Source organism: Chiloscyllium plagiosum, unplaced genomic scaffold (genome assembly GCF_037043375.1).
Source record: "Chiloscyllium plagiosum isolate Xiang-an unplaced genomic scaffold, Cpla_swu_hap1 HiC_scaffold_21, whole genome shotgun sequence".
NCBI lineage: Eukaryota > Metazoa > Chordata > Chondrichthyes > Orectolobiformes > Hemiscylliidae > Chiloscyllium > Chiloscyllium plagiosum.
In genome coordinates, this window is record NW_028270159.1 from 48,249,197 (window position 1) to 48,272,332 (window position 23,136).

The window sequence follows — 23,136 nt, forward strand, 5'->3', positions numbered from 1 at the left end:
CACACTGCCAAGAATCCTGTCTTTAATCCTGTATTCTGTATTCAAATTCGACCTTCCAAACTGAATCACTTCTCATTTATCCGGGTTGAACTTAATTTGCCACCTCTCAGTCCAGCTCTGCATCCTGACAATGTTTTGTTGTACCCTGCAACAGCCCTTGATACTACCTACAACACCACCGTCATCAGCAAACTTACTAACCCACCCTTCCATTTCTTCATCCAAATTATTTATAAAAATTACAAAGAGGAGAGGTCCCAATAACAGATCCCTTCGGTCACTGGTCACTGACCTCCAGGCAAAATGTTTTCCATCCACTACCACTCGCTGCCTTCTTTTGGCCAGCGAATTCTGTATCCAGACAGCCAAATTTCCCTCTATCCCATACCTCCTAACTTTCTGAATGAGCCTACCATGGGGGATTTAATCAAATGTCTTACTGAAGTCCATATTCACCACATCCACTGCTTGACCTTCGTCAATTTGTCTCATCACATCCTCAAAGGACTCAATAAAGTTTGTGAGACATGACCTGCCCCTCACAAAGCCATGCTGACTATCTTTAATCAAACTATATTTTTCCAAATAGTCATAAATCCTACTCTCCGAATTCTTTCCAGTCCCTTGCTTACCCCACAGATTTAAGACTGACCAGTCTGTAATTCCCTGGTATTTCCCAGTTCCCTTTCTTGAACAGAGAAAAAACATCTGCCTCCCTCCAATCAGCCAGTACTACTCCTGTGGAGTGAGGATTTAAAAATCATTACCAGAGGCGCAGCAATGTCATTCCTTGCTTCCCATAGTAACCTTGGATATATCTGATCTGGCCCTGGAGACTTATCTATCTTGATGCTTCCCAGAATTTCCAGCACATCCATTTCCTTAATATCAATCTGTTCAAGACTATTAACCTGGTCCAGTGTTCTCACTATCAATCTAACATCTTAGCTTCCAGTTCTGGGAACAGATGAAATACATCCTGGCCCATTTCCAGCTTACCTCATTTGAGTTACTTCTTTACTATTGTTCTTGGTGTGTGGAGCATGTCTGAATCGCACCTGATTCTGATTGGTTTTCTGTATGCCTTTGTCCCTCCTCAGTACCATTGGTAGTTGGTGGTCTGTGACTACATGTTAAGAGAGTTGTCACTAGCATCGTCCCTCATGCTGACTAAATAACAAGATGTTGACTTAAATTTGGCTGTTACAAATTCAAAAGTGTTTTCATGCTTTTTAGGAATAAATTGTACAGTGCTGAAAGAGGCCTTTCAGCCCATTGTGTCAACTCCTTTAAAGAGTTATCCACTTAACACCACTACCATGCTGCTTTTCTCATTTCCAGTATTGTACCTGTTCCATTCATAAAATTATTGTTGAATCTGCATCCACCAACCTTTACAGACAGTGCATTCCTGATCATTGTTACTCACTCTGTAAAAATTGTCTTCCTTCTGGTCTTTTTGCCAATTATCTTAAATCTGTGTCCCCTCGCCACTTGTCCTACTAGGCATCTTGATTTGAAGTAACCAATGTCAGGAAATTTTAATTTAAGGGTAGCAATATTCAAAAACCGCAAAGGAGATGAATAATACGGTTTGGTTAAGTCTTTTAGTACAGTGAATACTGTCCCAAAATTCCATGGTCAGGCAAGGTGTGTCCATAACCTGGTCAAACTGGCGTCAACCTCTGATTCCTTCCCATCCACACCAATGGCAAACCAGAAGGACAGGAGAGATCCCTGGTTAGCAATCTGCAGAAGGTAATAAGAAACCACTGCATACTTTACCGAGCATAACGAGGGGCTCTCACTGAGGTCCATGGTTCCCTTTAGGAGTGTGGCACCCAAAAGGATGAGCACAGAGATTTGTTGGGGAGTTGGTCGAGAGGATTTGGGCAGGGACTGTGGGCAACTCTCTGCTTGGTAGGTAGTACTGCCGGATCCAACTGTGGAAAATCAGCATCGTGTCTTGAAGGTTTGGTTATTTTTCAGAGTTCATTGTGGAGTTTTACTTCCAGTTTCTGCACTAGGCCATACTCTCTACCCCTTCCCACATGGGGCACTTGACCAGTTCCCCTGAGCAGCATTGGGTACAGGGCAATCTGAACCTCCCCAGAAGCCGATGAGCGATTATGTTTCATTGCGAGGATTAAAGTAAGCAGCTTCACTGCAATGCACTTGAAAAATGTGACTGACAAAGCAGGTCAGGATTCTTTACCATGGAGGGATTCTGGTGTTGGAAGCTGCTTCCGCCCCCACCTTGTTGGAATAAATCTACCCCCTCTGCTACTTGCCATTTCTTGAGACTTTACTCTCCATTTTATTGTCGCTCTTTCTTGGTTTCTGCTCACCATGCCTTGTCTTATTCACTCTGTCAGTGGGGCCACTTGCTGTCCCTTTCCCATGACTTTGAGTTTTTTTTATTTGTGCCTGACCCTCATCGTGTCACCACAGGAGCAGGGGAAGCTGGATCAGGATCTCAGAGACCAGCAGCGTCACCTGGAGGTGGAGCGCCAGCGACTGCAGGAGGAGTTGAAACGGGGAGAACATGGAGCAACGAACCTCATACGCAGTTTGCTGGAGGACAGTGAGAGGTGAGTGGACAGCAAATGCGACTGCAGGTTACCCGGTCTGACTTGTTTGTTCTTATTGACACAGGATCTACGGTGTACCTGCTTCATCAAAGGTTGCCACCCTTCATCCTGTGAAGGTGCTATCCCATTAGTGACTAAATGACCCAGGACATATCCTGGACTGCGTCTGTCAATATCACAAGTGATTCAGACTGGAACAGTGTGACCCTAAATTGCATCTAATTCTAGAGGCATTACTGTGAATGAGAGGCTGTGGGACACTGGGCCAAGGGTAGGTTATGGGCACTAAGGTGAATCAGTGGTGGTGGGATGTTTACTTCCTTTACCTGACGTCTTTAAAAAGTCAAAGTTAAAAATCTGACAAAAACCAGAAAATAACAAGCCCTCCGCCAAGAAGAAAATCAAATGGTTCTGACAAAAGCTCCCCCTGGTGAGACCATCAACTCCAGATGCCAATTGTTCTCCTTCTCCCTTCACGTACCAATGTGAAGTTATCAAGAGGTTTTTAAAAATATAAGTTTTATCTTTCCTTTCCTCAGCCCTGCATGGTTTTTGGTGCTTTGAGAGCTGTCCTGTTTCTGCTATTTCATACAGTGCATTAGGATCTTTTACATCCACCTGCGAGGGTCGAGTGGGCCTCAGCTGAAAGATGGCACTTGTGACAGTGTAGCACTCCCTCAGTGTGGGCTGATGTGAGCACTCCTGAATTTAATTGGGTCACTGATGGTGCCTTTAGCTGCCTGGGCCCAGAGCTCTGGAATTTTCTCCCTCAACCTCTGACCTCTTCAATTTTGCTTTCTTCCTTTAAGATGCTCCTTAAAATCTTTTGGTCACCTGCCCTACCTTGTGGCTGTGACAAATTTTGACCTATTACACTTCTGTGAAGGAGTGAAGTGAACAACTGACCCTGTCAAATATCTTTACAAATATAAAACATTCATGTTGCAGATTAAATTGATATTGCTATGAACATTTTTAATACCAAGCGATAGAAGAAATCAGTACAGGTGACCAAATAGAAGGGTTTTGTGAAAAGGTAGTGAGCAAAGTGGAGCGATTAGGAAGGAAATTCCAGAAGTTAGAGCCTGTTCAGAGTTCCAGCAATGAAAACCCATGGTTAAGTGATCAAAATCACCATTATCAGAACTAGAGGAATGCAGAAACATTGAAGGCATAGATAAGGTTATGGGGAGGAGTGAGGCCATGGAAGGAGTTAAAAAGATTGCAGTTTGTAAATGGAGACATTGTCAGACTGAGAGCCAGTGAAAGTCAGTCTAATGGTTTGTCCTTGGGGTTAAAAACTCATTTCCTGGCGAAACGTGTTATTAGAGTTGTCAAACGGTCTTGCTCAATGTAAGACAGTTAGTTGTCAGAGATGGAGCTGTTGGACTTTTTTTTTTTTTAGATTAGATTACAGTGTGGAAACAGCCCTTCGGCCAGTGATCAAAGACAGTCTCTTCTCAGGAGTGGGACCAATCCACAAAAGAGGCAGAGCCTCAACTGGGAGAGTAGAACAGCCCCTTTCAGATTGAGCATCTTCCAAGTGAACTTAACTGGTCATTCAATCACTCATTGGCCTCCAGGGCAGTGCAGAATAGCAAAGATTCAGCTACTGCATGCCTCACTGAGTGGCCTGGGCTTGATCTGACTCCAGTCCTATGTGAACTGTTAGGCTAATGTGTTTCAACAGAATGGTGGTTCAGTGGTTAGCACCGCTGCTTCACAGCACCAGGGACCTGGGTTAGATTCCATTATCAGGCGACCATGTGGAGTTTGCACATTCTCCCCATCTGTGTGGGTTTCCTCCGGGTGCTCCGGGTTCCTCCCACAGTCCAAAGATGTGCAGGCAAGGTGAATTAACCATGGGGAATGCAGAGTTACAGGGATAGAGTAGGTGAGTGGGTCTGGGTGGGATGCTCTTCGGAGAGTCAGTGTGGACTTGATATACCATATGGCCTGCTTCCACACTCTGGGGATTCTATGATTTTATGTTGCATTCCACCAAAGAGATTTAGTTTTACTATGAAGGGCAGGATTTCTGGCTGTCTTTATTGTGTGAAAACATTTGTTTTTACCAATTACATCTTTTTCAGAAGGAAGCAGAACTCAATGTTGCTGGAATCGCTGGAAAAAGAGAGGTGAGAACTGCAGTGGGGACACTCGAACGTCTGAGTTTCAAACCTATCATACCTGTCTCCAAAGTGCAGAGCTAAAACCATTAATCAATTGCATTTTGGTTCTCCTAAATAAAAGCTCGAGAAACTATTCAAAGAAAACATATCATTCACCCTGTTGACTCTGTCTCTTCACAACCCCTCCCCACCACACAGACAGTTGCTGCCAAGTTTGCTGAGTTTCTCCAGCATTTTCTTATTTTATGTCAGATTTACAGCATCCGCAGCATTTTGCTACTGATAATAAACTGAAGAACAATACAGCGCAGGAACAGGACCTTCGGCCCACCAAGCCTGCGCCAATTACTATTACTTATTTAGACTCACTACTTATTGCCCATGCTTGGTTTCTATGCCTGTGTTTACTTACCGTTCAAGTGTCTATCAAGATACACTTTAAATGTTGCTAATATGGCTGCTTCCACCACTTCCACTGGCTGTGCATTCCAGGCACCCACTATCGTGTTTGTGAAAACATTTCCCCTCTCACCTTGAATCTGTGTCCTCTTGTAGTTGAATTTTCCACCTAAGGAAAAAGCCTCTGACTATTCACCCTATTTATGCCTCTCATAATTGTTTAGACCTCTATCAGGTCACTCCCCAGCCTCTAACTTTCCAGTGAAAACAATCCAAGTTTATCCAATCTCTCCTCGTAAGTCAAACTTTCCAGACATGCAACATCCTGGTAAACATTCTCTGCACCATCTCTTTCTGGTACTGTGGTAACCAGTACTGCACATAACATTCCAAATGTGACCTCACTGAAGTTTTATACAACTATAATATAACTTTTACATTCGATGTCCTGGCAGATCAAGATAAGCGTGCTGTATGCCTTCTTGACCACCTTAGCCACCTGTGTTCACACTTTCGGAAATCTTTGGACCTGTACACTCAGATCCCCTTATGTTAATGCTCCTAAGGATTCTACCTATTGTATAATTTGCACCTGAATTTGATCATCCAAGAATGCTCATTCATACTGTCACTCTGCAACCCCTCTTCCCCTGCAAACTGTATTGCTGACTGTATCTCTGCTGATGTTAATTCGTCTCCCTCACACTGTCACTCAGCAACCCCGACCCCCGGCACAGTGTTACTGACTGTATCCCTACAGATGTTAATCCATTTCCCTCACATTGTCACTCAGTAAGCCCTCCCTAGTGCCCTGTGCTTCATAGCTGGGACCCTGTTACTGAGCATTGTTAATCCAGTCCATTAGGGTTAGACACTATATTGGCCAAGTGGAACAGCTTTTCCAAACCTGTGACAATTTTTGCTGCCAAGAATCAAGTCTGTTTCTGGCATGGGAACCGAATTGAGAAGTCGATTGCTTCTTGATATTCAGAGTGGTGGTGGTGTGGTAATGCAATTGGGCTGGTATTTCAGAGACTTGGGTTAATGCTGTGGATGTCAGTGTTCAAACCCATCACAGCAGATAGTGAAATTTGTACTTGTTTTTAATTCATTCATGGGACGAGGGCATCACTGGCTGAGCCAGAATTTATTACCAACCGCAGAGGGCAGTTAAGAGTCAACCATATTGCTGTCAGTCTGGAGTCAAATGTAGACCAGACCAGGTAAGGAGGGCATTTTCCCTTTCCTAAAGGATATTTTTTTAAAAATAGCTAGTCTAATTTAGATCATTTAGCCATTAATGAAAAATAGCTAAATGATCACCATTAGACTGGCCTGTCTGACTCAATAATCTTGTTTAGAGATGGAAATCTGCCATCCTTACCTGATCTGGCCTACATGTGACTCTAAATCTATAGTAATTACTCTGCGCTGCTCTGGTGGAAATGGCCTCACAAGGTAATCAGTTCAAGGGCAATTAGGATGGACATCAAATGCTGGTCTTACCAGTGACACTCACCTTTCAAGAATTAAAAAAAACATGGAGCATTGCTAGTGGGGTTTTAACAACTGAGCCAGTCAGCTTGCACTGTTGGTCATTACGGTGCTGTTAATCTTTCCACAGGCTGAGGATGGACCAGCTGATGGCCATTTCACAGGAGGAGAACGAGAGGCTGCGAAAAAGGGAAGTGGCAGGTGAGCAGTATGCCTTTAACCTTCTTTCATTCATTTGGATTCCTGAATTGTGTTTTGAAATCCCATTGCCTGGCATGGATCTGATGTTCCTTTTTATGCAAACAGTTGTGACTCTAGCCAGCAGTCACGGGGTAGAGTTCAAGCGGGCACCTCACCCTATTAGTACGGGGGGTGTCTTGCTAAAACCAAAGTATCCCCTCATCTAAAGGTTTGCTCATGTCTAAGGCAGAGACTGATGGATTGGAGTCTCAGTCCTGACAGTCGAGTGTCTAACCTTGGCTAACACTCTAGAGCTCTACTGAGACAGTACTGCACTGTCTGGTGAGACAATAAATCAAGGCCCAGTCTGCCCACTTGGTCTATGTAAAAGATTGTAAGAGGTGGACACCAGTTCTTCTGGCTGCCCTAGCCAATATTGATCCCTCAAACAGCATTGCTATAAAATCAATTAACTGAGCATTATCACATTATTATTGGCTGGAGTATTTCCTACGTTATAGTAGTGACTGCATTTCTAAATACGTCACTGGCTGTAAAACAATTTAAAGAGGGCAACAATGGGTTTTATACTGCTTCCCACAATTTGAGTGTGTTCTAAAGTGACTTACAGCCAAAGTACCCTACTGAATTATAGTCATCTAGCTTAATAGTACCACTGAGAGTGCAGCGTTTGCTCAGCTTAGACTTTGAAGACGTTTCTAGAGTGGGATTTGAACCTATAACACACTGACTCAGACAGGAGTATGACTAACTGAACAGGTTTAGGGTGCGAGTCTTCTAATTGAGTGGTGTTGAGAGCTGCTGCTCCCATCTAAACATCCTCCGATAGATGCTGTTTGGAGGGGCCACATGTGTTCTTAACATGGACTTTTTTCTGTCTGAATTACACTGGTCCTCTAAGATCCTTTTATAATTAATGATGAACCTTGTTCATTCAGCCAGGCGTGCAGTCTTTTGGTGAGTGCTGTGGAGATCCGACCGTCTTGCTGTCTGACAGAGAACACCAATTGTGACGCTCCATGGGGGAGGTAGAGGCGAATGACAGTCTCACTGGCTTAGTCATCCAGGGATCTGGGCTAATGTTCCTTAGACAGTTTCAGATCCTACCATAGCAGCTAGTAGAATTTAAATTCACTGAATAAACCTGGAAGATAAAACCTTTCTCAGTGATGGTGTACATAAAAACCATTGTCTGGGCACGGTGCTGGATAGAAGATACCCCTGGCAAAATCTCTGTGGGCAGTCAGCCCTGATGTCATTGTGCTCAATTGCTCCCTTTTCTCTGCTGCCTGTTGCTTCACTGACCCCAGTCATCCTGTGCTTGCTCAATCATTCACTTAGCACCTACTCCCTTCCTGTTTTCAAATTCTTCTATTATCCCAGCCTCGCTCTTTGTGGCCTCTGGCCTACAAACTCCAGTTTCCTGCATTCCTCCAACCTATTATACCTCTCCCATTTGCCTCACCCTTGCATGGTATGATGTGCCTTCAGCTGCTTAGGTCCTAGGCTCAGACCTAATTCCAGAGCTATTCTATCCCTCTCTCCTCCTCCAAGATACTACTTCAAACCAGTGTCTTTGACCTGTTCACATAATTACCTTTTGAGGTGAAGTGTCAGGTGTCATTGGAGGGCACTGTTGAGGGGAAACATGGAATGGTTTACTACATTAATGACTGCGTAAAGCTCTAGTACCCCTTTCTCTCCTGGCATCTTGCAGCTGCGATGCGGGAAATGCTGTCTGAGAGCTCGATGAACAAGATCCTGCAGATGGTTTATGAGACGAGACGGCGTCAGCTGGTGAATGAGGCCAGTTCAAGGTACGGCAGCAACCTGGATAATAAGGGGTGGGCCACGTTGGTATTAGCCCAATGGAGACATCTTTGATTTTCAGTTTGATAATTTGATCCTAAATATTAAACCAAGCTGCAAAGTAGGTTGTGATGAGCATTTTAAAAGAGGTGGCATAATAGCTTCCAAAAGATGCAGAGCCAACATCAGAAAGTAGTGGCTTATTGGTATTAACTAGACTATTAGTACAGAAGCTCAGGTAATGTTCTGAAGTTCAAATCCCGCCATGGCTGATGGTAGAATTTGAATTCACTTTTTAAAAATGTGTAATTAAGATTCTAACGATGACCATGAAACCACAATTACTTGTCAGAAAAACCCATTTGGTTCACTAATGTCCTTTAGGGAAGGAAACTGCCATCCTTACCTGGTCTGGCCTACATGTGACTCCATACCCACAGCAATGTGGTTGACTCTTAATTGCCCTCTGAGCAATAAATGCTGGCCTAGCCAGAGGCACCCCCATCCCAGGTGTGAGTTTAAAATTATTTGAGGTTACATTGACAATTGTAGGTTAATTGAGTGGTCATGAGGAACAGGAAGAACCTAGGGGAGAAAGTGAGGTCTGCAGATGCTGGAGATCAAAGTTGAAACTTTATTGCTGGAACAGCACAGCAGGTCAGGCAGCATCCAGGGAACAGGAGATTCGACGTTTCGGGCACAGGCCCTTCCTCAGGAATGAGCAGAGAGTGTTCTCCTGCTGAACACTCTCTGCTCATTCCTGAGGAAGGGCCTGTGCCCGAAACGTCGAATCTCCTGTTCCCTGGATGCTGCCTGACCTGCTGTGCTGTTCCAGCAATAAAGTTTCAACAGGAAGAACCTAGTTTGGTCACTGCTGGAGGAGTGCTAAACAATGGGACATAACCTTCAGATACCTGGAGGCTTCTATTTTTTTTTAATCTGATGTTGTTTGCAATGAATTCTGTTCTGTTTTACAGTATGACTGAAATGGATGGTAAACTCCAGCAGATTCAAGCCTGGCAGCAGCTGGACCAAAACAAGACCATTTCACAGATCCTGTCGGAGGTGAGTCTTGGTGTTGAGTGTGCCACTGAGCTGTCATCACTCACTGCTGTGTGAAACTCTTGCATCAAGACAATCGAAAGCGAGAAAGCTTGGAGTGCACATCTGTCAGGGGAAGACAATTAGATGGTTCGTTAAACTGGAAAAAGTTGAAAATACCAAACATTTAAGTAAATAGAAGAGGAGAGGCTAGGAGAGAGAACAAAACGGAAAGTTTTTGACCGGAGAGACTACATGCAAAAGGTTTGGTGACGTAGTTGAAAAAAATAGTAACAGGACAAATACAGAAACGAAAGGTGTGTCTTGAGGTGCGAATGGGAGAATCCTGAACAGGTGTCGTCCCAAAAGCAAAACACACGATATAATGAGTTAAAACCAAATACAAAAAGAGAAATTGCTGGAAAAGCTCAGCAGGTCTGGCAGCAACTGTGGAGAGAAATCAGAGTTAACGTTTCGGGTCAAGTGATCCTTCCTCCGAACTGAAGGGTCACTGATTTCTCTTCACAGATGCTGCCAGACCTGCTGAGCTTTTCCAGCAATTTCTGTTTCTGATTTCCAGAATCTGCTGTTCTTCCGGTTTCTTTTGAGTTAAAACTAAGATCTGCAAAGAGAAAGGAAGCAAGGTGGAAAGAGATTACAATCTGAAATGGTCAAACTCAGCGCTAAATCTAGAAATGTAAAAGACCACATTGAAAGATCAGGTGCTGTGTTGGAGAGATTGCATTGAGTTTGTTGGAATGTGACCAGAGCCTAAGGACAGTATGAGAGTAAGGTTAAGAATTAAAGTGGTCGGTGACTGGAAGCTGGAGATCACATCAATGAGCTGTGTAGAGGTTTTGCTACAAAGCAGTCATTCCATTTTCAAGCTTGGTCTCTCCCATTGTGGAGAGTCTCACATCGTGAGCAGTGAATGCAGTAAATTAATGAAGTTTGTGTAAATGGTTGTTTCACATGGAAGTATTGTTCGGGGCCTAAGACAGTGAGAAGAAAAAAAGGCAAAAGGATAGGACTGCATCTGGTGTGTTTTTGTGGAAATGAGTCATAGGGAGAGCAAAGGAAGATGGAAGTGATTGAGAGTTGACCAAGGTGCTAAAAGGGTAATGGTTCCATTGGAGAAGGGAAAGTAGATTCGGTGGAAATGATGCAGTGATTTCTTGTGAATGGAGGTGACTCTGATGGACGATACAGACGAAGGAATGCTATTATGGATTTGAAAAAGAGGGAAACAGCTAAGTACAGGATTACAGTGAATGGCCTGTTCACAGTCAGGAGCTCTGTCAACCCACAGTAAATAAAGTCTGATTTAGAGCCATAGAGCTATACCCTTCAGTTCAACTCGTCCATGCCAATCAGATTTCCTAAATTAATCTAGTCCCATTTGGCCCATATCTTTCTAAACTTCCTGTTCATATACTTGTATTATAATTGCACCAGCCTACACTACTCCTCTGGCAGCTCATTCCATACATGCACCATCCTCTGCATGAAGAAATTGTCCCTTAGGTACCTTTTAAATCTTGCCCCCCTTATCTTAAACCTATGCTGTCCAGTTTTGTACTCCCCTACCCTGAGGAAAATCCCTTGACTATTTACCTATGCCCCTCATAATTTTATAAACCTCCATAAGGTCATCCCCTCAACCTCCGATGCTCCAGGGAAAATAGCCCCAGCCTATTAAGCTATCTCTGACAACATCCGTGTAAATCTTTTCTGAACCCTTTCAAGTTTCATAACAGCCTTCCTATAGCAGGAAGACCAGAATTGAATACAGTATTCCAAAAATGGCCTAACTAATGTCCTGTACAGCCGCAACACAACCTCCCAATTCTTATACTCAGTGCACTGACCAATAAAGGCAAGCATACCAAGCACCGCCTTCACTTTCCTATCTACCTGCGACTATACTTTCAAAGACCTTGCACTCCAAGATCTCTTTGTTTAATAACATTCCCCAGGACCTTACCATTAAATATGTAATTCCTGCCCTGATTTGCCTTTCCAAACTGCAGCTCCTCACATTTATGTGAATTAAACTCCATCTGCCAATCCTTGCCCCTTTGGCCCATCTGATCAAGGTCCTCTTGTACCCTAAGGTAACCTTCTTCACTGTCCACTGCACTTCCAAATTTGGTGTCATCAGCAAACTTACTAACCATACCTCCTACGTTTACATCCAAATTATTTATATAAATGACCCAGCTCTGATCCTGATAACACACCGCTGGTCACAGTCCTCCAGTCTGAAAAGCAGCCCTCCACCACCACCTTCTATTTCCATCTTTGAGCCAGTTCTGTATCCACATGGCTAGTTCTCCCTATATTCCATGTGATCTCACCTGAGTCTAACATGCAGAACCTTGTAGAATGCCTCACTGAAGTTCATATAGATCACACCCACCATTTTGCCCTCATCACTCTTTGTTACATCTTCAAAAAACTCAATTAAGTTTGAGAGACATGATTTGCCACACACAAAGCTATGTTGACTATCTCTAATCAGCCCTTGCCTTTGCATTTAAATCCTATCCCTCCAACTTGCCCACCGTTGATGTCAGGCTCTTTGACTTTTCCCTATCACCTTTCTTAAATAATAGCATCACATTAGCCAACCTCCATTCTTCTGGCACCTCATCTATGGCTACAGATGATACAAATATCTCAGTAAGGGGCCTAGTAATCACTTCCCTAGCTTCCCACAAAGTTCTAAAGGAAGATGTATCAGAAGCTCTTGTGTGGATGTTTGTGTTGTCAAACTGAGAAACTGGACGAAAGAAATAGACATTCCAGGAAGCTGGCTGTGAGTAAATGTAGTCAAAGTGGCTGTGATCTTCCAATCAATGTTAATTGAGAGCCTATTCCCAGAAATACAAATGAAAGCACTTGAAGCAAAGAGTTGGAGATGGGCTAAAATAATGTCATGGGATATGTTATGTTGATTTTGGAGGGCACACAGGGATTTGACATCTCATCCGAAGTACCCTCCCTCTGACAGGACAGCATTAAGTCAGGTTAAGTGCTAAAGTGGGACTTGGACTCAGCAGTTTCTAACTCAAGTGACAACGCTTCTCCTGAGCCCAGACTGTCAGTGTCTGTCCGCAGCACGGAGCGAGTGCTGCAGTGAGTCCCAGTTCTACAGGACACAGGGAAAGGAGGAAGTCGCCTGTGATTCCAGTTTCAGGTCACTACCCAATGACTTCTGATGTTTGTGAAGCTGTGTTTGGAAAGTGCTTCAGGATTAATTCTGATCAATTCTGTTTGATGATGCTGTGGTGGGTCACCCTAGGATGTGCTTAAAGGTGCTATTACCACTGCAAATTTTACTTGTAGTTCCACAGCTAGCTTCCCAATCGGTTCATTTACAAATAAGGAGCAGGGCATCAGACGGTGACGAGGGCCTGTGGGACTAACAACTGGAGTGAGGAGGTGGTTTGGGTATTGACCATGTTTAGAATTGACTGCCAAGAATCCAACATTATTGAAGGCAAAGATTTACATGGTTTAGTTTAGTGGAATTAAGTGCAACTCTTCTTAGAATGCATTAAGGCCTGGAATTGTGTTCTATTTGTTCAAAGATAGAGTTTCTGATGATTAACCAGCAGGAATTTCCAACCAGAGAGTGGTTAAAATATACAGCTTCTTCCCACAAGGAGTAGCATTGATCCATTTCACAGAAGATTGGATGGGATGGACAGAAGCTGTTGTGGAGCTGGCATGGTGGTGCCAGACTGATTGGCCTGCTTTTCTGTTGTAAGTTTCTGTGGTTCTGTGTTTTCAGGCAGAGATGCAAAAGGTGGCATTTGAGGTACTCCAGATGAAGAAGGACAGCAAGCACAGCCGCATTCGAGACCAGGTGAGAACAGGCAAACAGCTACTGGGGAAGAGGCTTCAGGCGATGTTCCAAGTGACTGGAACTTAGTCACTCCCCTAACAAGGGCTCACAGTGTTTGTTATATCTATATGATGGTTGGTAAGGGATGCTAGAACTGGCAGGAATTTATTTCTGGAGCAGGTGACAGCACTCTGCAGAAGTAGGTTTCTCACCCAGGAGACTGCAGCTCTCCACACACTTGTGCTGAGCCTCTCATGGTATCTACAACATATGTCAGTATCATCAGACAGCCAACATATCAGCTAGCCTTGTTACTCATGACCCTTAAACACATTCCAGACACTTGGCTTTTTGTCCCCTTCAGTATTTCAGTTTAGATTTTCCTTTCAATTCCTTGCAGTCCTGTTATGATCTTAGTTTTTAAACATTTTATCCTTCGTATCATTTGCTCCTCCCCTTACTCCCTCTCTCCCCTTTCATGTGTCCCACCCTGACACTGTCTGCCCCTCTCTTCCAAACACTACCTGTATCTGGTCTCCCCTGTGTGTACTTCTCTACCTCACCATGTTGGTGTACGTCACCATATCTGTTTAACTCCCTCTGCATCTGTGTGTGTCTCTGCCCCTCACTCTGTTTCTGTAAGAGGGTCACAATTTTTGTCCCCATTCCCTCTCCTTCTGTGTCTCCTGTGTGATGTCTAACTCTGGAACATGTTCCTGTGATCTCTTGCCTCTGTTCCATCTTGCCCTCTCTTCTGTCATCTTCCTCATCTCTCTCTGTTCAGTTTTATGCAATCGTGCCATCAGCCTATTATTAACTGTGTAGCTGGAGAACTGCTATGTTTTTTTTTCCATTCCATTTCCTGTTTATAAGGGATGCTGCTCTCAACCTGCTGCTTCATAATTGACATATCAAAACCACAATTCAAGTATTGAGGCTCAAGTTTATTCCTTGTGCTTTACAATTCAACTAAATTGCACATATTACTTTTATTAACAAAATGCAAGTAGTGTTTGAAAGACAAGTGCAGGAATTGGTTCACATTTTAAGACAGCATTCAGATACTTAGAAGGTTCTTAAATCTGAAAGGTTTTGTCATCACATGTACTATACTCTGGTTATCATTAACCTCTGTTCATATTACTTGCACAACAATCTGCTGGTATAGTCTCTAGCCCCAGGTCCACTATAGGAAGGCACTTGTTTGTTGACATGTTTTCATGCAACTTTCAGTTACCCCAAAACTTTTGAGGTGCCATCACTATTGTTATGTAGATGAATAATTATTTTACAGTACAATTCCATAAACGATGATAACATATTAATCTGGATGTGGAGCTCAGCTGCCAATCTGTCTAATGTGGTCAAGACACTGGAGTGGACTTGAACCCATAACCTTTTTATTATCAGGTGTAGGTTCTACCCCAGACCCAAACTGACACTCATCCTGCCTTGATAAGAAGTCAATGATTAGAGAGTCACTGATGGAGCTGCTTCATAAATTTAAATGAGCCTTGTTAAGCCAGCTTTTCAACCCATCTGTTTAAACAGTGTGGACTGGCTCATTATCTTGAGCCTGGGTTAATACCATCTCCAAAAGGTAAAGTGGAATCAGCCTGTGTAGCAATAAGTTACAGAAAACATTCCTGTCTTCCATATTTCTATTTTTTTTTGCTTCAACTCAACTTAAACAGCAAAGACTCACATTTGTAGGCAGTGCCTTTAATACCGAACAAGCATCACAAGGTGAGTATTTCAGAAGGGGGAACCTGGCAGGGCAATGCAGGACATGCACAATAGACCAGTAGTAGACATATGCAGTGTTATTTGTGTAATAGGGCTAGAGGAGATGTAAGGGGTGCAGTCATCAATGGGATAAGCATGCACGATGAAAATGTTACAATGGGATTAGAAACATTATAGGTCAACAAGACCAGAAATTACTCCTGGACACTCTGTGCTGATTAGTGTTGTATAAGGAGTTAGAATTGGTTGTGACATGCTAATAACAGTATGCATCGCATGTATACAATTACATGATCTTTCTCTCTTGCAGCTTTGTGGTAGATGAAGCCAGGGTAATTGTTTCTCAAGTTAATGCTTTCTTTGACTCAGGTTCTGTGTATAATATTTATAGTAGCACAAGAGACCAGAATATTACAGTTAGTATATTAGGACATGGGCATCAGAGTTTAAAAGATGTGGAATCTCACAGAAATTTGCTGAGGAGGGACATTAGAGGTGGGAGTAAGTTGATAAACGGTCAGAAAATTCACTTTGACCATTCTACATGCTCAAATTATGTATATTGATCTGGAGGTAAATTTCCCTCTGGTACTGAACTCTAAATATGGATTCACTGTTTTCAGCATTAGATCAAAGTTAACCTAGTTCACACGATTCACTTTACCTCTCGCTCCATCTCAGCCAACATCTCATCCTCCATCGCACTGAACCACTTGCAGAATTTTCTTTTGTCACCGTCCAGCCTTGCAGCTCTCTACTACTGGGCTGGAAACAGACCTCATCTCATTCACATGTTTTTAATCGACCCATTTGTATTTTTCTTTGTTTTGAACCATTCAGATCAAATTGATTGAGAATGAGTTAATGCAGCTGACACAGATCGAGTTAGACAGAAGAGAGAATGACACGGAGAATCTACAGGTAGGGTGGAAATTATTTGGATATACACAGCCCTGTGATTGCAAACAGGCAGAGAGAAGTGCGGGGTGTGCCTATCTTGTGTGTTAGTATTAGACCAGCCCCCGAGCTGCTGTCATCCACACGTCTAAGTCTGTGAACACGCTTCATGACCGATCTAACCTTTGCTTTACAGTTGGTGTGGTGGCTTCACCCTGCAGTTTATATTCATTCACACAAAATATGATTGGAAGTAATAGTAGTTACGTGTCTCCCTTCACGGACATCCCCTGCCTCTTCCGCATTCCTCACTGCGTCCACTCTGCCAGCCATGTTCCCCATCGACCCCACCTCTCTCCCCCCCCCCCCCAACCCCACTTCTCTCCCCCCCCCCAAACCCACCTCTCTTCCCCCCCCCCCAACCCCACCTCTCTCCTCCCCCCCCAACCCCACCTCTCTCCTCCCCCCCCCAACCCCACCTCTCTCCTCCCCCCCCAACCCACCTCTCCCTCACTCCCCCCCCAACCCCACCTCTCCCTCTCTCCCCCCCAACCCCAGCTCTCCTCCCCCCCCAACCCCAGCTCTCTCCTCCCCCCCAACCCCAGCTCTCTCCTCCCCCCCAACCCCACCTCTCTCATCCCCCCCAACCCCAACTCTCTCCTCCCCCACCAACCCACCTCTCTCCCCCCCCAACACCCCCCCTCTCACCTCCCCCCCACCCCACCACACTCCCCCCCCCACCCCCACCCTCTCCCCCCCCCAACCCACCACTCTCTCCCCCCCCAATCCCACCTCACACCCCCCCCCACCCACCTCTCCCCCCCCCCCAACCCCACCCCCCCCCCCCCAACCCACCCTCTCCCCCCCCCACCCCACCCTCTCACCCCCCCCAACCCCACCTCTCTCCCCCCCCCAACCCCACCTCTCCCCCCCCCAACCCCACCTCTCCCCCCCCCCAACCCCACCTCTCTCCCCCCCCAACCCACCTCTCCCCCCCCCAACCCCACCTCTCTCCCCCCCAACCCCACCTCTCTCCCCCCCCCAACCCCACCTCTCTCCCCCCCCCCCACCCCACCTCTCCCCCCCCACCCCCACCTCTCTCCACCCCCCAACCCCACCTCTCTCCACCCCCCAACCCCACCTCTCTCCCCCCAACCCCACCTCTCTTTCCCCCCCCCAACCCCACCTCTCTTCCCCCCCCAACCCCACCTCTCTTCCCCCCCACCCCCACCTCTCTTCCCCCCCCCAACCCCACCTCTCTTCCCCCCCAACCCCACCTCTTCCCCCCCAACCCCACCTCTCTTTCCCCCCCCCAACCCCACCTCTCTTTCCCCCCCCAACCCCACCTCTCTTTCCCCCCCAACCCCACCTCTCTTTCCCCCCCAACCCCACCTCTCTTCCCCCCCCCAACCCACCTCTCTTTCCCCCCCCAACCCCACCTCTCTTTCCCCCCCCAACCCCCACCTCTCTTCCCCCCCCAACCCCACTCTCTTCCCCCCCCCAACCCCACCTCTCTTCCCCCCCCAACCCCACCTCTCTTCCCCCCCCAACCCACCTCTCTTCCCCCCCAACCCCACCTCTCTTCCCCCCCCAACCCCACCTCTCTTCCCCCCCCAACCCCACCTCTCTTCCCCCCCAACACCACCTCTCTTTCCCCCCCCCCAACCCCACCTCTCTTTCCCCCCCCAACCCCACCTCTCTTTCCCCCCCCAACCCCACCTCTCTTTCCCCCCCAACCCCACCTCTCTTTCCCCCCCCAACCCCACCTCTCTTTCCCCCCCAACCCCACCTCTCTTTCCCCCCCAACCCCACCTCTCTTCCCCCCCCCAACCCCACCTCTCTTCCCCCCCCAACCCCACCTCTCTTCCCCCCCAACCCCACCTCTCTTCCCCCCCAACCCCACCTCTCTTCCCCCCCCAACCCCACCTCTCTTCCCCCCCCAACACCACCTCTCTTCCCCCCCAACACCACCTCTCTTTCCCCCCCCCCAACCCCACCTCTCTTCCCCCCCCCAAACCCACCTCTCTTCCCCCCCCCAAACCCACCCTCTCTTCCCCCCCCCAACCCCACCTCTCTTCCCCCCCCACCCCACCTCTCTTCCCCCCCACCCCCCCACCTCTCTTCCCCCCCCAACCCCACCTCTCTTCCCCCCCCAACCCACCTCTCTTCCCCCCCCAACCCCACCTCTCTTCCCCACCCCCCCCACCCCACCTCTCTTCCCCCCCCAACACCACCTCTCTTCCCCCCCCCAACCCCACCTCTCTTCCCCCCCCCAACCCCACCTCTCTCCCCCCCCAACCCCACCTCTCTGCCCCCCCAACCCCACCTCTCTCCCCACACAAGCCCACTCTCTTCCCCCCCCCCCAACCCCACCTCTCTTTCCCCCCCCCCCGACCCCACCCCTTCTTCCCCCCCCCCCCCCCCAACCCCACCTCTCTTCCCCCCCCCCAACCCCACCTCTCTCCTCCTGTTCATCTTTTCCCTCCTCCATTCTTGTCCCCAGCCACGTCCCAGACGTTAAAGGTCCAGTTTTGTTTTTGTATTATTTTTCAAAAAGATGAACGTGCCTTAATTTGCAGCTCTACCTCATGGCCTTTTCTGCTATCTTATTTCTCGGTCGGTGCGCCTCCCTGATTTTTCCAAGCGTGTGAATGCTGCCTCCAGGCTGCGGCAGTGGAGGTCACTCTCATCCCCATCTGACGCTATGTTTCTCCCCGCTCCAGGCTTCCCGTCGCAGCCGTTTCTCTGGGCGGGAACCTCTCTCCCCCCCTCCCTCCCCCTCCTCCCCCCTCCCCCCCCCCCCCCTCCCTCCCTCCCCTCCCCCTCCCTCCCCTCCCCCTCCCTTCCCCCTCCCTCCCCTCCCCCTACCTTCCCTCCCCTCCCCCTCCGTCCCCCCCTCCCCCTCCCTTCCCTCCCCTCCCCCTCCGTCCCCCCCTCCCCCTCCCCCCTCCACCTCCCCCTCCCCCTCCCTCCCCTCCCTCCCCCCCCTCCCCCCTCCACCTCCCCCTCCCCCTCCCTCCCCTCCCTCCCCCCCCTCCCCCCCTCCCTCCCCCTCCCACTCCCTCCCCCCTCCCCCTCCCCTCCCCCTCCCTCCCCCCTCCCCCTCCCCCCTCCCCTCCCTCCTCCCCCCTCTCCTCCCCCTCCCTCCCCCCCCTCCCCCCTCCCTCCCCCTCCCTCCCCCCTCCCTCCCCCTCCCTCCCCCTCCTTCCCCCCTCCCCCCTCCCTCCCCCTCCCCCCCCTCCCCCTCCCCCCTCCCTCCCCTACCCCCTCCCTCCCCTACCCCCTCCTCCCCCCTCCCTCCCCTACCCCCTCCTCCCCCCTCCCTCCCCTCCCCCCTCCCCCTCCCTCCCCCCCTCCCCCTCCCTCCTCCCCCTCCCTTTCCTCCTCCCTCCCCCCCTCCCCTCCCCCTCCCCTCCCCCTCCCCCTCCCCTCCCCCTCCCCTTCCCCTCCCCCTCCCCTCCCCCTCCCCTTCCCCCTCCCCTTCCCCTCCCCCTCCCCTTCCCCCTCCTCTTCCCCCTCCCCTTCCCCCTCCCCTTCCCCCTCCCCTTCCCCCTCCCCTTCCCCCTCCCCTTCCCCCTCCCCTTCCCCCTCCCCTTTCCCCTCCCCTTCCCCCTCCCCTTCCCCCTCCCCCTCCCCTTCCCCCTCCCCCTCCCACTCCCCTCCCCTCCCCTCCCCTCCCCTCCCCCTCCCTCCCCCGCGGCTTTCCCCTCGCGTGCCGGGAGCCATTGGCCGGCTCACGCGATGTCCTCACGCACCACGCCCTCGTGGGTAAACTCTCGGCTTCTCATTGGCTGTTTGTTGCCCGCCAGGAAACTCTGATGGGAGAGAGGCAGGCCCTGAGTGACCTCCTCCAGCAGCTACTGAAGGAGAAGAAACAGCGGGAGACCGAGCTTCGGGACCTGCTGGTACGTGAGGGAGGATTTGACTTCTGATTCAATTATTATTGTCACATGCGTCGGGATACTGTGCAATGGAAAGAGTGCAAAAGAATTTACAAGGATGCTTCCAGGAATGGGAAGCTTCAGTTATGCGAATAGATTGAAGAAGTTGAGACTTGGAGAGATAAAAACACAGCTGATGGAGATTTTGATAGAAGTTTCAAAAACAAGAGCGGGTTGGATACAGTAGACAGGGAGAAGCCTTTGATTTGATTTATTATTGTCACATGTACGCGCGCACAGTGAAAAGTATTGTTTTGTGCGCTAACCAGACAAATAGCCCACATAATGACATCAGGGTAATAGAACAGAAAGCAGAATGTAGTAACAAAAATAGCAATTGCTGGAAAAACTCTAGGTCTGGCAGCATCTGTGGTGAGAAATCACTGTTAACTAGTGACCCTTCCTCGGACACTACTATCATAGGGCAAGCCAGACAGAGAACAGCCAGGGAATTCCTAGAGGCATGGCATTCATCCACAAACTCCATCAATAAACACATCGACCTGGACCCAATATACCAACCACTACAGCGGACAGCTGAAACTGACAACCGGAAGCGCAGGGACAGACCACTATAAACACTGGAGGAAACATCAAAGAAGCGCTTCGCAGGAGGCTCCCAAGCACTGATGATGTCGCCTAGCCAGGGGACGAAACGTTTGCAACAAAAACTTCCAGCTTGGCGAACAGAACCACAACAACGAGCACCCAAGCTACAAATCTTCGCACAAACTTTGAACACTTGTCTAGCGTTACACCTTCAGAGAAGGATCAAATTTAATAGATGAGAAGTCCGTTCATAAGTCTGGTAACAGTGAGGAAGAAACTGTTCTTAAATCTGCTAGATATCTATGGTATGATCACCTCACTTAGCGCTTCAATATTGGTGTATCTCCTGTATGATGCTCTTAGTTCACTCTAGTACCAACCATAACTGGCTTGGAGTGACAGCACTCCCCTCACTCCTAGTGTCGAGCAATCCAATTAGGAAAAGTAAATCAGAGGCTTTGTGGGGCTCTTTTATGGTGAAAGGTTACAGAAACCAGACTTCTATTTGCTAAGGAAAGGATGTGATGTGAGAAGAGTGACATTTTTCCACTTGTAGAGGGTGGGAGTATGTCCAGAAAAGGAGACATTAAATTTAAAATCAGACCCTGAACATGCAAGAGAAGTTAGGATAAGCGATTTTTTTTTTTTTACTGAAGGGCAGGGGATGTGTTATTTTAATGTTTAAAAATAATTTGTGCAAACTCAATTTTATCTTGGAGACCAGTAGACTTGTATTAGCTAAGAAATAAGTAAGCAAGCTGGTTAGATTGAGTTACTGTACAGATCAGTTCTGATTTCCACAATGACACGTAAACAAATAGCCTGCTGTTTCTCTGTTCCCTCCCATAATTACACCCTGAATGTTTTGGGTGCAGGCTGGGTGTTGTACCTGGTCAGGGCGAGATGTACCCAGTTGGAGTAAGCTGTATTGTGTTTTTCTTCAGGCAGAAATGGAGACCAAACACGAGACCAGCCAGGAGAATTACTGGTTGATTCAGTACCAGCGTCTGATGGACCAGAAACCCCTGTCTCTCCGAGCACGGGTAAGTTGATGCATGTCACTTTGCTTGCCTGACATATCCCATTCTGAATAAAGAACCTTCTTTGCAGGCTTGTGACCTGAGCAATTATTTTACTGTGTTAACTGATCTCTGACTGGATCAGACGTTTGTTCCCATACATGTCCTAAAAACCATTCTGCATTATTTATCCACCTATTGAATGGGGGCAAAGGTCTTTCAGCCCAGCTCCTTATATCTTGCATTCAGGAGGCAACAGTCTGTCAAGTTTCATCCTTTTTTGTCCATTAATGTAATCCATTGCTGTTGAATCATAAACAAGTTTATTTTTCTGTCAAATGTTCTTCTTCAACATCTAACCAACGGGAGCACAATGCAGTTGGGTAGGCACCAAGTCTAGTGGCGTCTGACCTCTGATTTACCAGATTGTGAGCAGAGGACATCGTCTGGGTACACAACAGGAGGAGTATTTGGGAATAGCAGTAGTTGGCACATTAGGCTAAACATTGTTCCCTTCCCCTCTTCACGTGGACTTGACCTCTATTTGTTCTGATGGAATGACGGCTCCAGAATTTGAGACACCCTAAAGGAGCTTCAAGCGAAAGTAGCCCATATTCTGACCTGTTTGGCGCTGCACAGTACTCATTGTGGTCAGTACCAGGGATCATTAGGCTGAGACGTGGAAAGCCATTAACAGCTAGTGGCACATTCTCCTGGACACCCGCATCAACCAATCCCACCACCCCGAAACCTCAACGGTCCACTCTCACTCCGCGAAGGACATGCAGCTCCTGGGCCTCCTCCATTGCCACAACCTTACCGTCTGGCGCCTGGAGGAAGAACGCCTCACCTTCTGCCTCGGGACTCTCCAACCCCTCGGCATCAATGTGAATTTCACCAGTTTCCTCATTTTCCCCTTCCCCCACCTTATCCCAGATCCAACCTTCCAACTCCGGCACTGCCCTCATTACCTGTCCTACCTGTCCATCTTCCTTCCCACCTATCCACTCCGACCTATCACCATTACACCCACCTTCATCTATCTATTGCACTCTCAGCTGCCTCCCCCCACTCCATCCCATTTATCTCTCAGCCCTCCGGCCCACAGGCCTCATTCCTGATGAAGGGCTTCCGCCAAAAATGTCGATTCTCCTGCTCCTCGGATGCTGCCTGACCTGCTGTGCTTTTCCAGCACTGCACTTTCGACTCTGATCTCCAGCATCTGCTTCCTCACTCTCCCCAGCACATTCTATCTCCAGCAGCTCCTCTCAGATATATATCCACTAAATGTCTTGCTAGCCTCCCTTCATGCCTCTTTACAGATCACCTCTCTCCCTAGCCCTGCCGTACAGTCAAACTGCTGATATCCTGACCCTGTTTTGTTCCATACAGGAGGAGGGTGTGGAGAAGGCGCTGGTGGATATATTGGCTGAGCTATCAGCAGATCAGTACCTGCCACTTTTCGCC

At 47.9% G+C, this 23,136-nt stretch overlaps 1 protein-coding gene across 1 annotated transcript in view; it reads left to right on the forward strand.

Moving 5' to 3' along the window:
• lrsam1 (leucine rich repeat and sterile alpha motif containing 1) overlaps window positions 1-23,136 on the forward strand; it is an 89,464-nt gene that overhangs the window by 48,546 nt on the left and 17,782 nt on the right. Inside the window, 10 exon segments of the mRNA XM_043719876.2 lie at window positions 2,452-2,591; window positions 4,685-4,729; window positions 6,747-6,817; window positions 8,535-8,634; window positions 9,604-9,691; window positions 13,464-13,538; window positions 16,104-16,184; window positions 19,970-20,065; window positions 21,595-21,693; window positions 23,062-23,136. The exon segment at window positions 23,062-23,136 is cut by the window's right edge and continues 57 nt beyond it. Of these exon segments, the coding sequence (XP_043575811.2) occupies window positions 2,452-2,591; window positions 4,685-4,729; window positions 6,747-6,817; window positions 8,535-8,634; window positions 9,604-9,691; window positions 13,464-13,538; window positions 16,104-16,184; window positions 19,970-20,065; window positions 21,595-21,693; window positions 23,062-23,136 (870 nt within the window).